We start from the raw sequence: 21,622 nt of genomic DNA, 5'->3' as shown, positions 1-21,622 counted from the left end.
AGGAATTATTAATACTGGCTTGACAGAACCAACACGGTGGTCGGTTAATATAGGCAACAGATAACTATACGAAAGCGGGCGAAGATCAGTTGGGAAGCCACTTGGGTAAAGGAAAAATCAGGCAATGCGATAGAGCGGTTGCTTCCAGTGCCGACGAAGAAGGTGCTGGAGTTGGACTACTGGAAAAACCAAAGAAAAGCGGCAGCAGCCAGGGTGGGACATGCGGAGATGCGACGAGTCCGCGGAGGCTCCGCGGTTTCGCCGCAGGGAGCGGAAGGGAAAAATGAAGTTGTGGGCGCAGCTGGTGTAACAATCTCATGGGGACTTTGGCAGACACAGCACTGTACAAACCTACTATAGGCCTTCCAGCAAGGTGGGGAAGTGCTCGTGGCTGTGTCACTGAGGCGGAGATTGACTTTCCTTTGATCTAACTTTATTTTGACGTTTTTGTACTGAAGACTGAAGTACTTGTTCTTCTTGGCAGCGGCCCCAGCGGGTAGCTGAGGTGGGGGCAACCTAGTGGGGAAACCCTAACCTCAACTCCCGGGAGACGAGACCCCGCCAGGCCGTGATAGAATTCTGATTGGCTAATTCTGCCTGGCAGAAAACCAGCCATCCTGCCGTCGAGCCCTAGAGGGCCAACCCATATCACTAGAATTTTTGTTTCTATATATTATCTCGGTGTACTTAATGTAATATAATGCCCGCTATAGTTGATAGCAAACCGGATTGGACGCCAACCGTGTGGCATAACGCCATGAAGACCTCGGGTGTTACTCGCCAGTTGGCTGGAGGCTTGCCAGTTGGCGGAAAGGTCGCCAAACACGCGTCTGGAATTTGGCACCCACAAGTGGATACTGACAACTGGACAGAATACTTTGCTGATATCTTAGGTATTTAGAAAGGTACTGTATACCTGTGCTATGCACTTTGTATAAAATAACCGCCAGTGAACTTGTTTGCATTGTACCGCGTTGGGCATCTAAAAGACCGAGTACAGAGGGACTGCCATAAAATTGACTAGGCTATGAGCTACCCAACCTGCCATAACTACTAACTATATCGCAAGTTCGTCTGAACTCCGGATTCAAGCATTAGCTACCTAGTCTCTTACTTGTGTCGCTTCTCCAAGCACAACATCAAGGGACCAGCTTGCAGACTGAAATGCTCATACAAGCCATCTTCGAAAGCGCGTTCCGGGTCAGCTTGCGTCGCGGGGAAGCTGAGGTTGTAGCGCAGGACGAACGACGCCACTGTGACTCGAATGTTGGCCAGCGCAAGCCGCTTCCCGACGCAGTTCATGGGCCCCAGTGAAAATGGTGCAATGGCGTTCTTGTCTTTGACCAGCTCCGGGAGGCTGTACCAGCGTTCGGGAATAAATTCAGTCGCTCGGGGGAAGATGCGTTCGTCTGTGATGATTTTTGTCAGAAAGTATATACCAAAACACATAGCTTTGGATAAAAGATAATGCATACCCCGTCCGATGACGTACTGAGGGGCCATAACTTGCGTGTTGCCCGGGATGAACCGACCAGCAATCACAGTACCCTCGGGAGGAGTCACCCGGGTCGGATGGCTCGGACTGGGTGGGTACAGGCGAAGTGCTTCTTGAACAATACCATTCAGAAGGTCAAGGTTCATAATTGTGTCATCCATCAGCATCTCGTCGGGATCCTTGGGGGCATAGGGTTCCAATTCCTTCCGGAGCCGGTTGGCGAGCTCAGGTTGTCGAGCAAGCACAAACAAGGTGCAAATCATGGTGATTCTCGAAGTATCACTAATTGACGGTTTTAGTGAATTGATCTGTGAATAAAGTATATCTTCTGCGCCTTACCTTCCCGCGTTGACAAGCAGGTGGGATTCTCCAGCCAGCAGTTGGATCGCGGTCTCATCGAAAGGCAAAGCCCCTTTCTTGTATGGAACAAAGAGGGTACTCATAACATCGGGCACCTTGGGCTCAGTCTTGGCCTGTTTGAGGCTGGTTAGATGCAAATTCATAACGCCTGAGACTTGAGGAGGAGGAGCGCAAACATAATATCTTAAAAGCATTTGCTCGTGGCAATACTTGAACATGGCCTTCAGATCCTTGTTACCGCCGGGGACTGAGCTCCCAAGACGGACAAACCACATTGGTAAATGACGACCAATGATACTCATCCCTTTGTCGAGGACCTTCATTGCCCAATGATGGTCCTTCGAATCTAGCAAGCCGAAAGAATGACCGAACGATAGGTCGCTCATGGAGTCCCAGGAATACAACCCCAGCCAGTGGGTTATATTAACAGGTTGCCCGGCGTGGTCATCGAGCATGGAAAGCATCTTGGCTCTGTACGGGTGGAATCGAGTCTCGTAGCCCCTGACGGCCTTGACAGAGAAGGCTTGAGTCCATATGGCTCGCCGTTCAGAGTGCTTTGCAAATGTCCGGCGTAGAAGGACTGAGTCTTGCGGTTTGCTGATGTCGTACCATGTGCTCTTTTGACACACTGAATTGGCCCCGAAGATGTCAACCACCGCATCTGGGTGCGTAATCGATATCTCCTGGCTACCAACACGCACGAAGTAGCCGTACTTTTCATGCAGCTCCTCAAAGGCCTTGTACATTCGTAGTCTCTTAATCCGAAAAGAGATCCAAAACGTAGCGATGCGGGCGATGAATGGTCCAGGAAAGGCGTTGAGCGGATTCAGAAAAGCGCGATACGTTAACAGGAAGCCAAATAAACCAGCCATGAAACACCCATCATAGACAAGTGTCTGCAACAAGGCCTCGATCAGCGGGGACCCTAGTCGATACAGCAGGAACGTCGAAGTTGCAAACAAAAGCGTGTGAGCTTGGATATAGGAAAAGCCATACATGTGATGCTCGCCATGAAAGAAATATGCGACGTAAGTGAGAGCGCCACAGATGAATGCGAGGAGGTGTAGTATGTATGGATGCGTGATTGACTCTATTAGGAGAGACATGATGGGCGACTGTGAGAGACGATTTAGAAACCTCTGTTTCTATCGCACATTGACCCTTAGACTGATATCGAGTCTCCTGTCTCAAATTGCAGAAGAAACAGTTCCGATCCCAGTACAAGTAGACTAAATGCCATCTTACATGGCAACAGTGTTCTGGCAGTCATTGTAAAATGATTGGCTCAGGTCGGAGAAACACCCAACTGGTCCGGAGAGCGGAAAAACACCCAATTCGAAAGAGGCCGAAGGACCCAACAGCCAAAGGAAACGGAGCAACGCCCGATTTGAAAGAGGGCGAAGGACCGTCATAGTAATCGCTTGATCCTTGTCTCAGTCCGGGGACTCCGGGTTAGTGACTCAGTTACCTCAGCCTCCCCCTTCAAAAGGCGGTGGACATGGCTACCAGCCTACTACCGACTGCTACTTCCAGCGATGCTGATGCGGGAAACATCACAAATTTCCCAAAATAAAGGTCCAGAAGTTATACTGTGTACGGTTGTGTACCGTATTAGCTGTCGAGGAATATCATAATATGGGTAGTAGAGGAGTAAGTCGAGGCGCCATAAGGTCTTTGTCGTGCTGTCAACCGAAGAAGTTGATGAGGTGGCCAATGCTGCAGGGCCACGAGTTGCCCAGGTCTGGATCGGTTCGGGCCGACAGTAGAGCCGACAACCAGTTAGGTCGTGTACTTCACCTTGAATATATGTCAATCCTCACTTCTTGTGCACTACAATGGCATCTTTAGTCTTGGCGTCTTACTAGTTAACTAACTAGTGAAGTGGGAAGAGCGCGAAGGCGGTCTGACATCGCAGACAGGACGATGGGAGGACTGCAGCCCAGGAGACAGTAGCAGGGACGTCCTATGACCTACAGAGAGCCGACGAGAACCATACTGGAAAACCGAGAAAGAGGCAAAAGATGTGTATTCTGTGTCCGATCTGTCTGTGACTGTGCCCCTTCTTAAGGAGAATGAGCGGTGAACGTAGCGCAGGCCTAAGGCATCATTCCTGGAGGTCGCGCATTTCTCCCACAGTCCCACTACACTAGTTAACTAGTGGAACATATGATTAGTCACATTAGCGCCTGAAATGGACTAGTTATGGATCACAGCCTCGCGCACGGCGCGGCGGCGTCTAACTTACCCCTCTTTATCTCGCCAGAAAAGCCCAACCTAGAGTCGAACCCGAGTTTTCCATTATACTTGCGTCGCCATCGTACCTACCTACGTGGGCTTTTATGCCTTGTCCTTCCAAATGGATGGTTTATCCTCGGCGGCGAGCGTTATCGCCGTCATTCAGCTAACGGGAACTCTCGTGAAGCTTTGTGGGGGGTACATTCAAGAGGTGAAAGATGCACGAAACGACATCTTAACCCTACAGCGGGTGATTGAAGGTCTTCAAGAGACACTCCAAGACCTGCAGAGGTTTCTTCAAAGTAACAACGGAAAGGCCCTACCTACCTCCTCACGACTAGTCAGCGATATTACCGATTGCCTCTCCGACATCCGAGACTTAGAAGCGAGTCTTGATCCGAGAAAAGGAAAGAAGCTGATGAGAAAATTTGGATTAAGAGCCTTAAAGTGGCCCCTGAAACGCACAGAGGTGGAGAGTGTTATTCGCAATCTCGAGAGATATAAATCTTCATTCCTCTTGTCTTTGCAGAAGCATCAGAGGTATATATATCCGAGCACGCTTATATGACTCTGTATCATTGACTTGAAGACTGTATAGCTCTCTGATGGTCGGCGTGGTCGACAATACTGATCGTATTAATCAATATATGAACCTTGGGAAGTTGGAAGGCGCAACGGAGGCAGTGTTTGGGTCATTCTCCGATCGAGACGAAGTCCAATGTCTCCAAGGTACTAGGACCGAGCTCCTCCAGCAGATAATGGGATGGTCTATGTCACCGTCCCAAAAAAGCATTTTCTGGCTGAAGGGAATGGCTGGGACAGGAAAATCCACAATATCTCGGACTGTGGCAAAGTCGCTCGAGGACGCCAACCATCTAGGTGCAAGCTTCTTCTTTAAGCGGGGTGAAGGGGACCGAGGGAACGCGAAGAGGTTTTTCCCGACATTAACAAGGCAACTGATGCTCAGGATCTCTGGGATGCGGTCCGGCGTGCAAAAGGCACTCGACCATGACCCTGACATTGCGTCAAAATCGCTCAGGGAGCAGTTTGAGAAACTACTCCTTCAACCGCTGCTCAATGTTGACCAACTTGGGCCGCAACCTCGAACCGCTGTGATGGTGATCGACGCTTTGGACGAATGTGAACATGACGAAGATGTCCGAAACATAATCCGATTACTACCTCTTCTACAGCAGGCCAAAGCGGTTCGTCTTCGGATCTTCTTGACTAGCAGGCCTGAACTTCCAATCAGACTCGGCTTTTCAGAGATCGCGGATCATGAATATCAGGATCTAGCTCTTCATGAGATTCCCGAAGAGGTGACAGAATATGACATACACTTATTCCTACAGGACCGATTTGACAAGATCAGACTCCACAGACGTATTGCCGCAGGCTGGCCTGGGGATAAGGTCATCGATGAACTGGTCACGATGTCCGTTCCGCTCTTTATTGCGGCTGCCACTGTGTGCCGGTACATCGAGAACTCAAAATGGGAGCCCAAATCGCGCCTCGCGGAGCTTCTGAGTGACCAAGCTAAATATACATCCAAATTGGATAAGACATACTTGCCGGTTCTGACGCGACTACTGGACGATCAAGAGGTTGATGAGTCGGAGCAGCAGCAGCTCCTGCAAGAGTTCCAGGAAATAGTTGGTGTCATCATCCTTCTTGATGTTCCGCTTTCTATAAATGCGCTAGCGCTGTTTCTTGGGATAGAAGCAGACCAGATCAGTAATAGATTGGATTCATTCCGATCAGTTCTAAGGATTCCTAGTGACCGAGATCAGCCTGTTCGGATTCTTCATTTATCATTTCGGGATTTTCTGGTCCGGACTAAAACCAAGTTTTATATGGATGAGCCAAAAAAGCAAAAAGAAATTGCACAGTTCTGTCTCAGGACTATGCAGGGCCGTCTACAGAAAGATATCTGCAATCTGGCAAGCCCTGGAATGCGTAGGGCAGACATCGACCCTCGACATATTCGCCAGTCTCTACCACCGGAGGTACAGTACTCTTGTCGCCACTGGATACACCACCTCGAACAAAGTCAGGTTTTATCTTCTGAGCTAGAAGAAGTACAGCTATTTCTTAAAAAGCATTTTTTGCACTGGGTGGAAGCGATGAGCCTGTTGGGTCTTACGTCGGAGGTTGTGGGTATGCTTGATATACTCCGCACTGTTACACAAGTAAGTAACATAGTAAACGGCCGCTCGTCATTTATACTAATAGGCATAGGGTGTTGATGATTCTGTAATGGCTGACTTCATCTACGACGCAAAGCGCTTTGTTCTGAAAAATCGCCAGATAGCCGATGAGGCACCACTTCAGATCTATTGCGCAGGATTGGTATTTGCACCTCAAACAACAATAATTCGTACAGAGTTCAAGGGAGAATTTTCTAGTTGGATATGTCAGCTCCCAAAGGTTAAGGAAAGATGGAGTGCAGATTTACAAACACTCGAGGGCCATTCAGGCCCGGTTCAGTCAGTGGCCTTCTCGCCCGACGGCCGGCTGCTGGCGTCCGGTTCTGATGATAACACAGTGCGGCTCTGGGATACGGCAACAGGTGGTCTACAGCAGACGCTCGAGGGTCATTCGGGCTGGGTTCAGTCGGTGGCCTTCTCGCCAGACGGCCGGATGCTGGCGTCAGGCTCTAATGATGACACAGTGCGGCTCTGGGATACCGCGACGGGTGGTCTACAGCAGACGCTCGAGGGTCATTCGGACCGGGTTCTGTCGGTAGCCTTCTCACCAGACGGCCGGCTGCTGGCGTCCGGCTCTTATGATAGGACCGTGCGGCTCTGGTATACGGCAACAGGTGGTCTGCAGCTGACGCTCGAGGGCCACTCGGGCATGGTTCAGTCGGTAGCCTTCTCGCCTGAGGGCCGGCTGCTGGCGTCAGGCTCTTATGATATGACCGTGCGGCTCTGGGATACCGCGACGGGTGGTCTACAGCAGACGCTCGAGGGTCATTCGCACTGGGTTCGGTCGGTGGCCTTCTCGCCAGACGGCCGGATGCTGGCGTCAGGCTCTGATGATGACACAGTGCGGCTTTGGGATACGGCGACGGGTGGTCTACAGAAGACGCTCGAGGGCCATTCGCACCAGCTTCGTTCGGTGGCCTTCTCGCCCGACGGCCGGCTGCTGGCGTCAGGCTCTGATGATGACACCGTGCGGCTCTGGGATACGGCGACGGGTGGTCCACAGCAGACGCTCGAGGGTCATTCGGACCGGGTTCGGTCGGTGGCCTTCTCGCCCGACGGCCGGCTGCTGGCGTCAGGCTCTGATGATGACACAGTGCGGCTTTGGGATACGGCGACGGGTGGTCTACAGAAGACGCTCGAGGGCCATTCGCACCAGCTTCGTTCGGTGGCCTTCTCGCCCGACGGCCGGCTGCTGGCGTCAGTCTCTTATTATGAGACCGTGCGGCTCTGGGATACCGCGACGGGCGGTCTACAGCAGACGCTCGAGGGTCATTGGGACCGGTCTCGGTCGGTAGCCTTCTCGCCCGGCGGCCGGCTGCTGACGTCAGTCTCTGATGATGACATAGTGCGGCTTTGGGATACCGCGACGGGCGGTCTACAGCAGACGCTCGAGGGTCATTCGGACCTGGTTCGGTCGGTAGCCTTCTCGCCCGACGGCCGACTGCTGGCGTCCGGTTCTTTGGATAAGACCCTGCGGTTCTGGGATACGGCGACGGGTGGTCTACAGCATATCTTGAACCCCACGGGAATGGTCACCGAACTCGAATTTTCTCAAGATGGTTCATATCTAATCACCAACTTAGGCACCTTCGATTCTCAGTCCGGGCTCCAACATCATGCTTCTAGTTCAACCCATAGGAATCCGGCGTGTTTTATTGAGCAAGGACAGTGGATAAACCTGAACGGCAAAACTGTACTATGGCTTCCTCCTGACTTTCGGCCCACCTGTTCTGCGGTTAATGGGGCCTTAATTGTCTTGGGACATGCATCAGGGCAGATTTCTTTCCTACGATTTTGCCTACAGTAGGCGTCAATGACTGAGATTCGCATGGTCATTCTCTCTCTATGTCCTAACCTTTTTGTAAAAGAAACCTGACGAGCCGTTTGCCTGATTGAGTCCTCGCCTCCGCTTTGTCTCTTCTTCTCCTCAATCAATACATCCATTCATTTTGTATTGCTTCCCTTGGCTTTTCTACATTCCATCACGTGTGCATTTCCGCTGTAGCTCCCCTTTCGCAATACCTTGAAGGCCGTGAAGGAAGGATGGGGGTTCTTACCAGATGTGAAAGTTCAGCGAACCTCCATAAATCGGCCAGAGTTGTGCATCTGGGCACAATCCCAAAGAACAAACGTCGAGCCTTTACCACCCTATGTTCTTTGTCTCTGCTACCACTGGGAAGCTTTGTATAGGCTGTGCCACTCGGGAAGCTGCGTATTTGAATATCCCCGAGACAGTAGTATTCCTCCGGCGGATATTCGCGCAGTGCTGTCTTTTTTTCAGTTTCGCGAGCGGCACGGCCTATACAAAGCTTCCCAGTAATTGCAGAGAACGTAGGGCGGTGAAGGCTCGACGTTTGTTCTTCGGAATTGTGCCCAGACGCATACGCAACTCTGGTCGATTTACGGAGGTTCACTGAACTTTCACATAAGAACCCGCATCCTTCTTTCACGGCCTTTGTGGTATTGTGAAAGGGGAGCTACAGCGGAAATGCACACGTGATCCAATGTAGATGAAGACCAAGCATGACGAGGAATTTATCGCAGATCCGAGGAGCAAAGGCTGAAGCCAACATCATGCAGATCATGAAGATACCGCTGAGATGTATCACGTGTATCACGAGCACTTGGGTGCTGCTGCCAGCTGCGTCATGATACAGACAACCAAGGAAATTCCATAACTTAGGAGCAGTGGACTGCACACGTGAAGCGAGCTTAGGCACATGCAGTTGATCAACTGCCTCGTCTGTGTTGAACTGGCCAAGCCCGAATTCAGGTCTATGAAACTGGGCAAGGTCCTTGCAAATGACCTTGACCAGCGTTGGATGCTCTGCTGATTGAACATTCTCGGAGACCTTGTAGCTCATTCATCACCTCATATGCTCATCTTGGTCATATATGGCTTCATATAGCATCCGTACGCGGTACTCAGTTGACCGAGCATTTTTCTGCTCAGGCTGCGCCGTTGCCAGGTGGCAAAGTATGGGAAGGTACTGCCGTACTGGAAGATAACATGTGTATTCGAGTATCCTAAATGCACTTAGGAGGAGAAAGGAGAAACGGAAAGGACAGCTGGCGATCTGTCGGAGAAACAGTGGGATCACGTGAGCTTTGACACAAGAAACGCTTTGAGGCTCCAGCGATGTTGGTCATGTATTTGGCTATTTGCTGAAGTATGATAGTATCATATCAACCATCTCCCGATCAGACAAGCCACGGACATTTTAACATAGATGTAAATGTAATTGTTTCAGAGATCATGCGGCGCGGTTTGCGAACGCGACGAACGCGACGCGGTACGGGGGGCGGGGGGTGATTGACAGGCGCCTTCTCGAGTGCTCCAGCCAGTGGCCCAGCCAGTGCTCCAGCCAGTGCTCCAGCCAATGCTCCAGCAAATGCTCCAGCCAGTGACCCAGCCAGGCGACAACCACGTATATACGTTTCCTCTGCCTCCGTTAAACCAGCAATTCAATACAGCAGAGGAAACGTATATACGTGGTTGTCGCCTGGTTGGAGCACTGGCTGGATCACTGGCTGGGTCACTGGCTGGAGCATTTGCTGGAGCATTTGCTGGAGCATTTGCTGGAGCATTTGCTGGAGCATTTGCTGGAGCACTGGCTGGGCCACTGGCTGGAGCATCTGCTGGGGCATCTGCTGGGGCATCTGCTGGGGCATATGCTGGAATATTGGCTCAAAGGCTGGCTGGGCCACTGGCTGGGGCATTGGTTGACAGATTGGCTGGGCCACTGGCTCGGGCACCAGGCTCGGCTCGGAGATTGGCATTGGTTGGGTGGCAGGCAGTAGCTGAGAATCCGGGGTAAGTTCCACATCAGAATCCGACATGAAGAGTTCAAAATCAGAATCCGGCATGAAGTATGCCATGTTGATGATACTGACACTTGAAGGGGGTGTCAAAGTGGGAGATACAGCGGGAGAATTGGAGAAGCCACGGGGAACCAATCTAGAATGACTTGATTGAAGAGAAGAAGAGACAAGACGGAGGCGATGGCACATTCCACTCCCAGTCTCGCGTAGCGACGCGTACACAGTCCGCTAAGTCGTATGTAGTTAGCGTATTTCTTAACTACGATCCATACTCCTCGAGCGGTCAGCGGAGTCGAGACGGGACTGGGACACTCCTGAGTCCCGGGAACGTCAGAAGGCGGCGAGAAAAGCGGTCAGTCGATGCCTTACGATTATGACAAATGAATTACATAAAAGGAAAAATCAGGCCAAATTCAGGCAGGGGGGTCGAATGATTCAAGGGGGGAGTCGCTATATCAATCCCCTTAAAATATATCAGCCTACCAGCCCCCTTTATATCACTAGCGTAGAATGACACCAGCCTACCAGCCCCTTGCCAAACCTAGAAGAAGTGAAGATCTGACTTGGCCCAGCCTTGCGCAACGAGAATATCCCGAGCAGAATTCTCCATAGACACAGGTCCACAAATCAAGACCATACTATGCTCCTCTGGTGCCGCATATTCCGCAAGCAGTTCCTCGGAAATACGCCCTCGTCGACCAGTCCAGGTATCAGACCCTTTAGTCAATGTATGCACAACAGTACATTTTCGACCATCAGTCTCCACATAAGCATCCAGGTCGGATCGACACAGGATATCTTCCTCCAGTCTGTTCCCGTCAAGGACAACACATGTCGTGGGATCTTGCATATCTTGCATAACAGCCCGCAGAACCTGGAAGATCGGGGTAATTCCCGTCCCTCCACAGATCATCTTGAAGGAACGTAGCTGGCGCTTCTTGCCGCTGATCGAAACTTGTCCTTTTCCGAGATATTCAAACCGGCCGGTCGGGCCTTTGCAGTCGATTTGGGAGCCGAGGGGGAGCTTGTCCAGGCCCATGGTCATTTCTCCTCCTAGGGTGGTGGCTGTTGGGAAGTAGACTTTCACGAGTAACTCCATCTTGCCTTTCAGGTTTGTGTCTGAGATTGGAGTGTACGATCTAATGACTGCTTTGTTGTGGGATGGATCCTGTACCTTGATCATAAGATGTTGACCGATCGGTAGGCCAAGCGTCTGCTTCGTGTGTTCCAGGTCGAAGACGAACAATCGTGTATCCCACGAGACATCCTTCTTCTCTGTGAGTGTGGCTTTTGTCCATGCTCGTGACTGCAGGAATATCTCGCGTGACTCGTCTGAAATTGTGGTTGAATTACCCTTCAGGGCCTCGAGAGAAGCCTTGTCTAATGTGCCAATATGATAGTCCGGCATCATTGCCTTGGCGGTTTCACTGTCTGGGGAAATGTCAGTGATAAGGTCCTTCTGTGTATTTCGACTTAAGACTTACGGATTGCAAGGAAGTCCTCCGATACATCCAGCCCTGCGGAAGATGTGATACTGATGGCTCCTCCGGGATGGCCTTCAAGGAAGCCCGTGCCATCATAGACTTCGCCATTGACCACAAACCAAGGCTTCTCGCTGCTGCTATTTTCCCTGAGCTCTTGGAAGTCGATCACTCGATTCACCTCCTCCTTTTTCATGTTTATTTCATTCGCAGGCTCTGGCTCGACTGGCTTCTCGCCTTCAACCCCCCCCGCCCCAGTTCCCGTTAAGCAGATCCCCACCAGTATTCTTGATTCTTTCCATCCATCCCCCAGCTTTGGCTGGATGTGTAGGGTGCTCAAACTTCAGCTTCGTTCCCTCCTTCGTGATTGCAACTCGGAACCATGGATTGTTCATCATGCCTAGGACAGACCAGTACATATCACGCGGCATAGCGCTTAATGCCTCATCCACTGCACGGACTATAATCGCATTGCTGGCTTCTAGGTTTGCGACTGAGACTTCCAATGACCAGAAACACCAGCAGAAAGATGCTTCTCTCCACCACATGTCGACCTTGCCGCCGAACAGGTCACCTTCGAAGTCTCGGTATTTGTCTTCTGCGTATTCGACCTCAGAAAGACGCCATGCTGGTAATTTCCACAGGGATTAGCCGCGTTCCATTCTGGGGTCAGGGAATGCGCAATAATACATTTGCCGCTATCAAGAGAAATCTCAACTTTCGTTATCGTCCTACCACCACCGGCATATGCATATCCCTTGACTGTATACGTAGGTCCAGTCGTGGCTAGATCGATCTCTTCCTCATGCTGCGGATACACAGCGACGGCATTGACATTGAGCTCATAAATCGCATATCGGTCATCAGTCCACCACTTGGAATCCAGAGCAGACATTTCCGGCGTGACCATTGTCCTGCAACTGTTAGAAAACCAACTTCACTTACATACCCAGCTTAACATGAATACTCACGGAAGCACCCGATTATCATTGATGTGGTACCAATTATTACTTGGCGCATCAGTCAAAACCAACTTTTTCAGCCACTTCACACTCCGACCTCCAATTTGGCCCGGCACCACAGCCCGCAACGGCCGACCATGGTCTGGCCGAAGATCCTCGCCATTCATCTTATGAGCCAACATGATCCCACGATTCGGATCCATCGCCCAGTTCAATTTGACCGAAGTCCCGTAGAATCCATTTGGCTGTGTCATGTGTCAATTTGAGCTCAAGGTTCCCGATAATTTCACCGGGATATGCTCACCAGTTTATCAGCTCCCTCCATACAAACATACTTCGCTCGACGAAGTGGCTTCGCACTGCGCAGAATATCCGCCATCATCGGTCCTGTGAATAGAGCCGTTGATAACCCAGCCGCTCCCCAGGAGAACCCCTTAGACTTCCGGACTATGTTCTGCTCCTTTCGTCTGTTGCCAGCACAGACGAGTGTGATGGGCGCGGTGATCTGGTCGTATTTCTGGAGGACTTCACGGAAAGTCAGAACTAAAGGCTTCTCGACCAGCCTGCTTCCTCAGTCAGCCTTTCTCTCAAACCGTGTCACACTAGCATGAACCATAGTTTTGATTTGCCTCACCCTTCTATACTGATTTCCCAATCTGGGATATCTTCGTCGCGAACTTGTGGCACCGGGCCATGGTTTCGAACATAAAATAGTTCCGGACTCGTGAGGAAGCCTTGTTCATTTAGCTTGTGTTTCATTGGTATGAGAATGAAATCAATTCGATACCTTCATTGTACAGCGCCGTCAACGGCGGCTCTACATTGAATGGATGAACGCCGGTCAACCGAATCAATCGTGGATCGCGCGGTACATGCTCATCCGGTGTTCCTTTATCCACATCCAGGATCTCGACAGGACTCTTCGACGGCGGGGGAGTGGAATATCCGGCTCTCCTGGACTCGGCGCAATATCGTGTACTGTGATATGAGCATTCTTCAGCCGAATTGTCTCGTGCTCGATTAACGTCTGTGTAGTGATGCTGGCCATTATGTCGGTGCAAGGCTTGTAGTTGTAGCTTGATAGGTTTCCGCTATGATCTTTAATGCCGCTATAACTTTGCTTGACAAGTGTCGAAATATAGGTAACCGACGGAAGCTATTTCGACATACCCCGAACAAACCTCAGCACGGCTCAGACTCGCCGTAACCCTCAACGTCAGCTTCATCGCCATGACCCTCCATCTCCGCGGATATCCAATATCAAATCCGGTTCTACTTCAGAAATCATAATCATCAACCCCCGAAGTGAAATGCCAAGCCAATCAATCAGCCTTATCTTATCTCCACGTCGAGATAAGAGATAGCCCCTGAAACCCTAAACGGTGACCAATCACAACATCCCCATACCAGCATCTCCGCGGAGATCAAACTGGACAATTTCCCTTGCCGAAGAGAATCTTCTCTCCTGTTTTACCCGAGTCGATGGTCTGATTAGCCTCTTGTTTATTCGTACGACTCACTGTGTAATGTCATAGACACCGTTGTAGCAGGGTAGCAGCCCTTGTAAAAGTAGGACGATAGCCGTATCCATTCTCCTGTAGTCAGTGTTTATATACTATACCTACTCGTTCTACTTAGTTCATGCTGCATCAGTGCCCATCATGCCTGTGCTGGATGGACTACGACATGGTGAGCCGATTGACGGCAGTCCAAGTGCCTCGAACCGACAGAAGATTGTAGTCGTCGGTCTGGGGATGGTGGCTATCTCGCTGATGTATGTGCATATGCGGACATTGGAATGGGAAATTGAGTGCTAACAGCAGACAGTGAGAAGATTATCAAACAAGACACAGAACGGAAATACGATATCCTTGTCATCGGCGAAGAGTCTCACGTAGCTTACAACCGTGTCGGACTATCGTCGTACTTTGAACATCGCAAAATTGAGGATCTATACCTCAATCCGACAGAATGGGTTAGTTAATTTTCTTGAGCCAACTCAGATTGTTGGACAGATCTTGACTAGGGTCTATTTCATCAGTATAACTCTTTCAAAGAACGAGCCTTCGATCACCACCTCAACACTCGCGTAACGGCAATCAACCCTTCTACAAAGACTGTCCAAACATCTATTGGCGCCACAGTACCATATGATATCCTTGTGCTCGCAACAGGCTCCGAGGCAGCCCTCCCCACACAGACGCCCGGTCATGGTGCCAACGGCGTGTTCGTATATCGAACGATCGCCGATCTAGAACGTCTTATTGATTTCGCGGCTAAGCATAAAGGCGAAAATGCTGTGACAGTCGGCGGCGGGTTGCTAGGTCTGGAAGCCGCGAAAGCAATGACAGACCTAGAGGAATTTGGGAATGTGAAATTAATCGATCGGAATAAGTGGGTGCTGGCGCGACAGCTAGACGGAGATGCAGGGATGTTAGTCACTAGCAAGATCCGGGAGTTGGGACTTGATGTTCTTCACGAGAAGCGAGTGAAGATTGTTCATACCGATGAAGGAAATAATGTGGTTGGAATTACGTTCGAGGATGGGGAGAGGATTGATTGCTGTTGTATTTGCTTCGCAGTATGTGCTGCGTCACTCTTTTCCCGTCCTCTTTGTGGCTGTCCTAATCGGGGATTTAGATCGGAGTCCAACCCCGCGATGAGTTGGGACGAGATATTGGAATCCAGTGTGGTGAGCGAGGCGGATTTGTTATAAACGAGAGGTTCGTGCATGAACTCGGGTGCATATTAGTTCATCATCTAACCTGTGCAGTTTGCAAACCTCAATCCCTGATATCTATGCTGTCGGAGAATGTGCAAGCTGGGAGAACCAGACGTTTGGGATCATTGCTCCAGGAATTGAGATGGCCGATGTGCTCGCTTTCAATCTCACCCACCCGGACCAGACACCCAGAGGTTTTACGCGGCCAGATCTTAGCACGAAGCTGAAGCTGCTCGGGGTGGAAGTTGCAAGTTTCGGCGACTTCTTTGCCGACAGGGATGGACCGAAGTTCCTTCCTGGTCAGCGGCCTGCCTCTGTTCCGATATCTGGGGATAACTTGCGGGACGAACCTCCTGTCAAGGCCTTGACGTATAAAGACCCGTTTTGTGGCGTATACAAGAAGTATCTATTCACCATGGACGGCAAGTTCTTGCTTGGAGGCATGATGATTGGCGATACCAAGGACTATCTGAAGTTGAACCAGATGGTTAAGCTCCAGAAAGAACTTGAGGTTCCTCCGAGTCAATTCATCCTTGGTGTCCAGAATGGCGGAGAGGAAAATGCAGATGATCTGTAAGCGGCGTCATTTCTGCTACAAGACATATGAGCTAACTGATTGCCACAGAGATGATAGCACGCAGATCTGCTCATGCCACAATGTCACCAAGGGTGACGTGGTCGAGAATGTGAAGAGCGGCACATGCAAGAGCATTGCCGAAGTCAAGTCATGCACTAAGGCGGGAACAGGCTGCGGTGGCTGCATGCCTCTGGTGCAATCAATTTTTAACAAGACAATGCTTGAGATGGGCCAGGAAGTATCGAACAACTGTAGGTGATATCAATCTGCGTTATAACCAGTTTTCACCGCACTAACATTCTCAGTGTGCTCCCATATCCCCTATTCCCGAGCCGATCTATACAACGTCGTGGCTATCAAGCAACTGAAAAGCTTCGTCGACATTATGAAAGCCGTTGGAAAGAACCCAGATTCCCTCGGTTGCGAACTGTGCAAGCCCGCAATTGGCTCAATTCTGTCTAGTCTGTATAACCCACACGTCATGGACAAGGGCATCAATGACTTGCAGGACACAAACGACAAGTTCCTTGCCAATATCCAGAGAAACGGCACATTCTCGGTGGTGCCTCGTGTTCCGGGTGGAGAGATCACAGCCGATAAACTCATTGCCATCGGAACCGTGGCAAAGAAATACGGTCTCTATTGTAAGATCACTGGTGCCCAGCGCATCGACATGTTCGGTGCGAAGAAGCAGGACCTTTTGAACATCTGGACGGAACTCGTCGATGCGGGTATGGAGAGTGGACATGCCTATGCAAAGGCTCTTCGAGCGATCAAGGTATGTCACTCAATCATGTTTTGAGGAAACATTTGTTTACATTGCATTTCAGAGCTGCGTTGGAACCACATGGTGTCGCTTTGGTGTCGGTGACAGTGTCGGCATGGCAATTCGCCTGGAAGAGCGGTACAAGAGCATTCGCGCCCCACACAAGTTTAAAGGGGCAGTGTCTGGCTGTGTGCGAGAGTGTGCCGAGGCTCAAAACAAAGAGTGAGAAAGCCCCGTCCAATAATGCTCGCGACTTAAGACTAACGCCTATCAGTTTCGGACTCATTGCCACGGAGAAGGGATACAACATCTTCGTTGGTGGCAACGGGGGTGCAAAACCCAGACACGCCGAACTCCTCGTAACAGACGTACCCGCCGAGATGGTGATGCCAATCATTGATCGCTATCTGATTTTCTATATCCGGACAGCCGACAAACTGCAGCGCACAGCCAGATGGATTGAGAACCTACCAGGCGGAATCCACTACCTCAAAGAAGTGATCGTCGACGACAAACTCGGCATTTGCGCCGACATGGAAAAGCAGATGCACGAACTTGTTGACAGCTACTTCTGCGAATGGACCGAAACCATCAAAGATCCCAAGCGTCGAAAAGTGTTTCAGCAATTCGCCAACACCAACGACACCCTCGAGACGGTAGAAGTCATCCAAGAGCGATCCCAGAAACGACCCACCTACTGGCCCAAGGATACCACCGAGCGACAAGATTTCAAAGGCCACCAGTGGTCAAGCCTCTCCTGGCAACCTGTCATCCGGGCAGACCATTTCTCCGACGAGCCCCCGCAGGTGTCATCGGCGAATGTCAAGCGCGGTGATACCCAGCTTGCTATCTTCAAGATCAAGGGTAAATTCTACGCGACGCAGCAGATGTGTCCGCACAAGCGAGCTTTCGCTCTCTCCGATGGACTCGTTGGTGACGATGATGCTGGGAAGTACTGGGTGTCGTGTCCGTATCACAAACGGAATTTTGAGCTCAATGGTGAACAGGCGGGACGGTGCTCGAATGATGATAGTATGAATATTGCGACGTTTCCCGTTGAGGAGAGGGAAGATGGATGGGTTTATGTTCAGCTTCCCCCGGTTGAGGAGTTGGATTCGATCTTGGGAACGGAGAAGTGGAAGGTGCGGAAGGGTGAGGCGGAAGATCCTTTCCACAAAGTGGACAAGAAGTTCAAGGGCATGAAGGGGAAGAAGGTTGCAGATGGTTTCTTGCGGACAGTGCAGCCAGCCAAGACCATTGATTGGTAGTCACTACATCTATGTGTGTACGCAGTATGTAGTCTGGATTATTGTTTGGGGGTTTCTTGTCAGGATGGCGCATGGGATGACAGTAATCTTATGATAATGAGCAGGCTGAGATTATCTATTACATTCTGAATAATTATCTGTCTACAATTCAGGATTGTAGGATCTGAGCAGTGTTAGAGGAGTTCGTACATTTTCTAGATGCCTCCAGCTAAGCCCTAACTTGCTCCCTTTTACTTCCCTGCTCCTCTCCAGCTAGTCACAACAAGTTCACTCGGACAGAAGCTGCCAGCTATAACAGAGTATTGCCTCTTATCTTTTTGGAAGACCGTTCTAGATTGGTCATTCCAAGTTGGGAGTAGCCCTAATTCAATCTGGATTCACTGTCACCATACCAGCCATTCAACCCAGCTTTACCGGAACAACTCTAAGGAAATTCAGACGAAGAAACAGTCAAGTACCAAGTCAAGTTTAAGTATTTCCGCGGAGATCAGATCGACAGCGCTCAATCTTCAGCCCCTATCGCCGTAGATTTAAGTTGGGTTCGTCCAATGAAAAGTCTCACGTTTATCAAGAAGTTCACTCCAAGCACCCACCCCCAGACTCATTTAGACCGGCATTCACCTCAATTCAAGCCACTATCGCAAACTCCGCGGAGGTGCACTGAATAACTCAATCTATACGATCAGCCTGTGGCTTCCCCAACTTGGCACTGCTGTATATGGGACTTTTATGGGTCCTGATAGTAGATATGCTTCTTATCGCTCTCTCCATTGACATGCGAAACTCCGCGGAAGTTTCAGGAACATCTTGGGTAGGAACAAGCCCGTTTAGGGTTCGAGGAAGCGGTGATCTTTGTTACGTGAGACAAACTTCCTGGGTGTTTGTAGCTGGGACTGATTGTGTCATGAAAGGTATCTGAGATAGATGCCTCAGTGAATGGAAGATCAAATACGTCTATATAGCCCACGATATTTACCTCCGATCCTGCATTAATTCCCTGTAGACTATTATTATATCTTGCCCTATCCTGGTCAACAACAAGTCCATGGTGTCGAGCCAACGAAGTCATATACGTCACAATATCGGCTCGGAGCGCACCTCCATCCCATTGCTCAACTATACGAGCCCAGCAAGATGGCATTGAACTTCGTTAAGACGCTGTTCCTCTCACCAGAAATTAACCCCAGTAACCGCAAAGCCAAATCAATCCCCGTTTTAAACCCATTCGATCAATACGGACGAGTATTCTTCTTCTCATGGCTCGGCTTCATGGTTGCATTCCTATCATGGTATGCCTTTCCACCGCTGGTAAGTTTACATTCAATTAACGTCACGAACCATGCACAACACAGCTCACTAAGGTATAAAATCTCTCCAGTTGACAGTAACGATCAAACAAGATCTGAACATGACACAAGAAGATGTCGCCAACTCCAACATCATCGCACTCCTCGCAACGTAAGTCACAAAACATGAGACCGAATACATATCAGCATCCCTAACAGCTGCAGGCTACTGGTCCGATTTATCGCAGGACCACTCTGCGACCGCTATGGTCCCCGCTTAGTCTTCGTGGGCCTTCTCCTATGCGGAGCCATCCCTACAGCAATGGCCGGTCTAGTCACCGGCCCAAATGGCCTAATAGCTCTACGATTCTTCGTCGGAATTCTAGGTGGAACTTTCGTTCCCTGCCAAGTCTGGTGCACCGGATTCTTTGACAAAAAGATAGTCGGCACCGCCAATTCCCTCGCCGGAGGCTGGGGTAATGCAGGCGGAGGAATCACATAGTATGTATAATCCCAAACCCCGACTTTATACAATGACTAACACATAAGCCAGCTTCCTCATGCCAGCAATCTACGACTCCCTCGTCGACCGCAATCTCCCCTCCCACAAAGCCTGGCGCATCGCCTACATAATCCCCTTCATAATCATCACCGCGACAGCCTTGTGCATGCTCTTCCTCTGCGAAGACACTCCAACAGGTAAATGGTCCGAACGCCACCTCTGGACCAAAGAAGCCACCGCCGTCCCTCCTTCAGACGGCGCCATCATCGACCTAAACACAGGAACGTTCTCCAGCGGAATAACAACCCCACACAACAACACAGCCCTCGACCTCGAAAAGAAAGGCGCACAAACGCCCCAAATCCTCGACAAAGACGCAACAAGCCAAATCGATATCTTCCCAGAAACCGTCCTCGCACCCTCCCGTCGCGAAGCACTAAACGTCGCACTAAGCCTCTCCACAATGTCCGTAGCAATTCCCTACGCCTGCTCATTTGGCTCGGAGCTGGCAATCAACTCCATTCTGGGATCTTACTATGCGAAGAATTTTCCGCATATGGGCCAAACACAGACGGGACAGTGGGCTGCTATGTTCGGGTTACTGAACGTTGTTTTTCGGCCTGCGGGTGGCCTCTTTGGGGATTTGCTTTATAGGGCTACTGGTAATGTGTGGTCGAAGAAGCTTTTGATTACCTTTTTGGGTGTTGCGATGGGTGCCTTCCAGCTTGCGATAGGATTCGCGAACCCAATGACGGAGGCTGGGATGTTTGGGCTTGTTGCTGGATTGGCATTCTTTCTTGAGGCTTCGAATGGGGCTAACTTTGCCGTTGTGCCTCATGTGCATCCTTTTGCTAATGGTATGTGGTTTCGTGTTTCCCCTGTGGTCATGTATCGAGAGCTAACCGTGTGGTTAAGGTGTTGTTTCGGGCATTGTTGGTGGGTTTGGAAATCTTGGAGGAATTGTCTTTGCTATCATCTTCCGGTATAATGGGTCGAGCTATGGACGATCGATGTGGATCATTGGGGTTGTGTCTTTGGTGGCCAATTTGGCTGTTGCTTGGATTCGGCCAATTCCTAAGAATCAGATTGGTTCATGAAGTTTGGGGGATTTATACAATTTTACGAAGCGAGTAGCGACATTCCAACTTATGTAGACTTCATTTCAATAATTCAATTGACAATATTCATACCACGTAAACTCTTTGACCTATCATCCCACTATATACATAAATACATGGTTGTTGAGATAGGTAAACAACTGATGAGTCTTACTCCGTACAGTACCTCAGTCCTCAGCATGCTCAGACCGAACATGATTGGCTGGCTCATGTGGGATCACATGACACACCTAACCAAGTTATGTAGGTTCACCGCCCAGGACTCCACCCTAAGGTTTAAACTGAGACCTCGAATCACCATCACATCTTCAACTGTTGATATGTCGAAGGACTATAACCCAAAATGACATCAACAACATCACTGCCTTCAGTGACAACCAAGACGGTCTCACAGCCCGCTGCTGACTTTGGCTATGATGGCCTTTTTGCAACGACTGACATTGAGCCCGGCCAAGATGTGCTCCACATCAAAACACCATTCGCGGCAGTTCTAGACTCACCGAGATTGGAAGATCATTGTTCCTGCTGCTTTTCACCGGAGAGGGAGATAAGGGAGGGCGCGGTAAAGAGATGTACAGGATGCCGTGTCGTGAGATATTGCAATAGGTAAGCCCTATCTAAACTGTCTATGTTCATTCCCAGAATCTGATCATTTGATTTATCAGGAGTGTCAATCGAAAGACTGGAAGTTTGCGCATTCAAGTTTGCGCATTCTCTTGAATGTCCCATCTTCAGGAAAATCGAGCCAGAGGTGCTTCCCACCCATGTCCGACTTCTACTGCTATAGTGCTGCGCATTGATCGCAAGAAGTAAAGACACTC

General features: G+C 50.2%; 7 protein-coding genes across 7 annotated transcripts; 4 read left to right on the top strand and 3 right to left on the bottom strand.

Annotated features, from left to right (window-relative positions):
• Nucleotides 1-1,110: 1,110 nt before the first annotated feature.
• N7515_004677 (cytochrome P450) lies at nucleotides 1,111-2,961 on the bottom strand (the record flags this gene model as incomplete). Its single annotated transcript, XM_056665421.1, has 3 exons — nucleotides 1,111-1,409; nucleotides 1,476-1,777; nucleotides 1,835-2,961. The coding sequence occupies 3 exons, from the start codon at nucleotides 2,959-2,961 to the stop codon at nucleotides 1,111-1,113; spliced, it is 1,728 nt and encodes a 575-aa protein (XP_056522371.1).
• Nucleotides 2,962-4,211: 1,250 nt separating this feature from the next.
• On the top strand, nucleotides 4,212-8,104 carry N7515_004676 (uncharacterized protein; the record flags this gene model as incomplete). The annotated part of the gene is made up of 3 exons (XM_056665420.1): nucleotides 4,212-4,630; nucleotides 4,689-6,279; nucleotides 6,329-8,104. 3 exons carry the CDS (start codon nucleotides 4,212-4,214, stop codon nucleotides 8,102-8,104), a joined length of 3,786 nt encoding a protein of 1,261 aa, XP_056522370.1.
• Nucleotides 8,105-9,762: 1,658 nt separating this feature from the next.
• On the bottom strand, nucleotides 9,763-10,176 carry N7515_004675 (uncharacterized protein; the record flags this gene model as incomplete). Its single annotated transcript, XM_056665419.1, has 1 exon — nucleotides 9,763-10,176. One exon carries the CDS (start codon nucleotides 10,174-10,176, stop codon nucleotides 9,763-9,765), a length of 414 nt encoding a protein of 137 aa, XP_056522369.1.
• Nucleotides 10,177-10,660: 484 nt separating this feature from the next.
• On the bottom strand, nucleotides 10,661-13,610 carry niaD (nitrate reductase NiaD; the record flags this gene model as incomplete). Its single annotated transcript, XM_056665418.1, has 9 exons — nucleotides 10,661-11,550; nucleotides 11,604-11,825; nucleotides 11,881-12,228; nucleotides 12,291-12,514; nucleotides 12,572-12,807; nucleotides 12,867-13,125; nucleotides 13,197-13,296; nucleotides 13,350-13,482; nucleotides 13,542-13,610. 9 exons carry the CDS (start codon nucleotides 13,608-13,610, stop codon nucleotides 10,661-10,663), a joined length of 2,481 nt encoding a protein of 826 aa, XP_056522368.1.
• A 592-nt stretch (nucleotides 13,611-14,202) lies between these two features.
• Nucleotides 14,203-17,895, top strand: niiA (nitrite reductase niiA; the record flags this gene model as incomplete). The annotated part of the gene is made up of 9 exons (XM_056665417.1): nucleotides 14,203-14,336; nucleotides 14,390-14,537; nucleotides 14,604-15,143; nucleotides 15,203-15,285; nucleotides 15,336-15,857; nucleotides 15,910-16,112; nucleotides 16,167-16,639; nucleotides 16,692-16,849; nucleotides 16,902-17,895. Coding segments are annotated over 9 exons (3,255 nt in total), but the record flags the coding sequence as incomplete, so codon positions are not given.
• Nucleotides 17,896-19,029: 1,134 nt separating this feature from the next.
• Nucleotides 19,030-20,780, top strand: N7515_004672 (MFS transporter; the record flags this gene model as incomplete). The annotated part of the gene is made up of 5 exons (XM_056665416.1): nucleotides 19,030-19,203; nucleotides 19,274-19,353; nucleotides 19,407-19,682; nucleotides 19,735-20,540; nucleotides 20,599-20,780. 5 exons carry the CDS (start codon nucleotides 19,030-19,032, stop codon nucleotides 20,778-20,780), a joined length of 1,518 nt encoding a protein of 505 aa, XP_056522366.1.
• Nucleotides 20,781-21,144: 364 nt separating this feature from the next.
• On the top strand, nucleotides 21,145-21,601 carry N7515_004671 (uncharacterized protein; the record flags this gene model as incomplete). The annotated part of the gene is made up of 2 exons (XM_056665415.1): nucleotides 21,145-21,390; nucleotides 21,467-21,601. 2 exons carry the CDS (start codon nucleotides 21,145-21,147, stop codon nucleotides 21,599-21,601), a joined length of 381 nt encoding a protein of 126 aa, XP_056522365.1.
• Between the last annotated feature and the right edge of the window lie 21 nt (nucleotides 21,602-21,622).

Source organism: Penicillium bovifimosum, assembly GCF_028826915.1.
Source record: "Penicillium bovifimosum strain IBT 22155 chromosome Unknown utg000004l_segment0_segment0, whole genome shotgun sequence".
NCBI classification, from domain to species: Eukaryota; Fungi; Ascomycota; class Eurotiomycetes; order Eurotiales; family Aspergillaceae; genus Penicillium; species Penicillium bovifimosum.
This window is presented reverse-complemented; position numbering and strand designations above follow the sequence as displayed.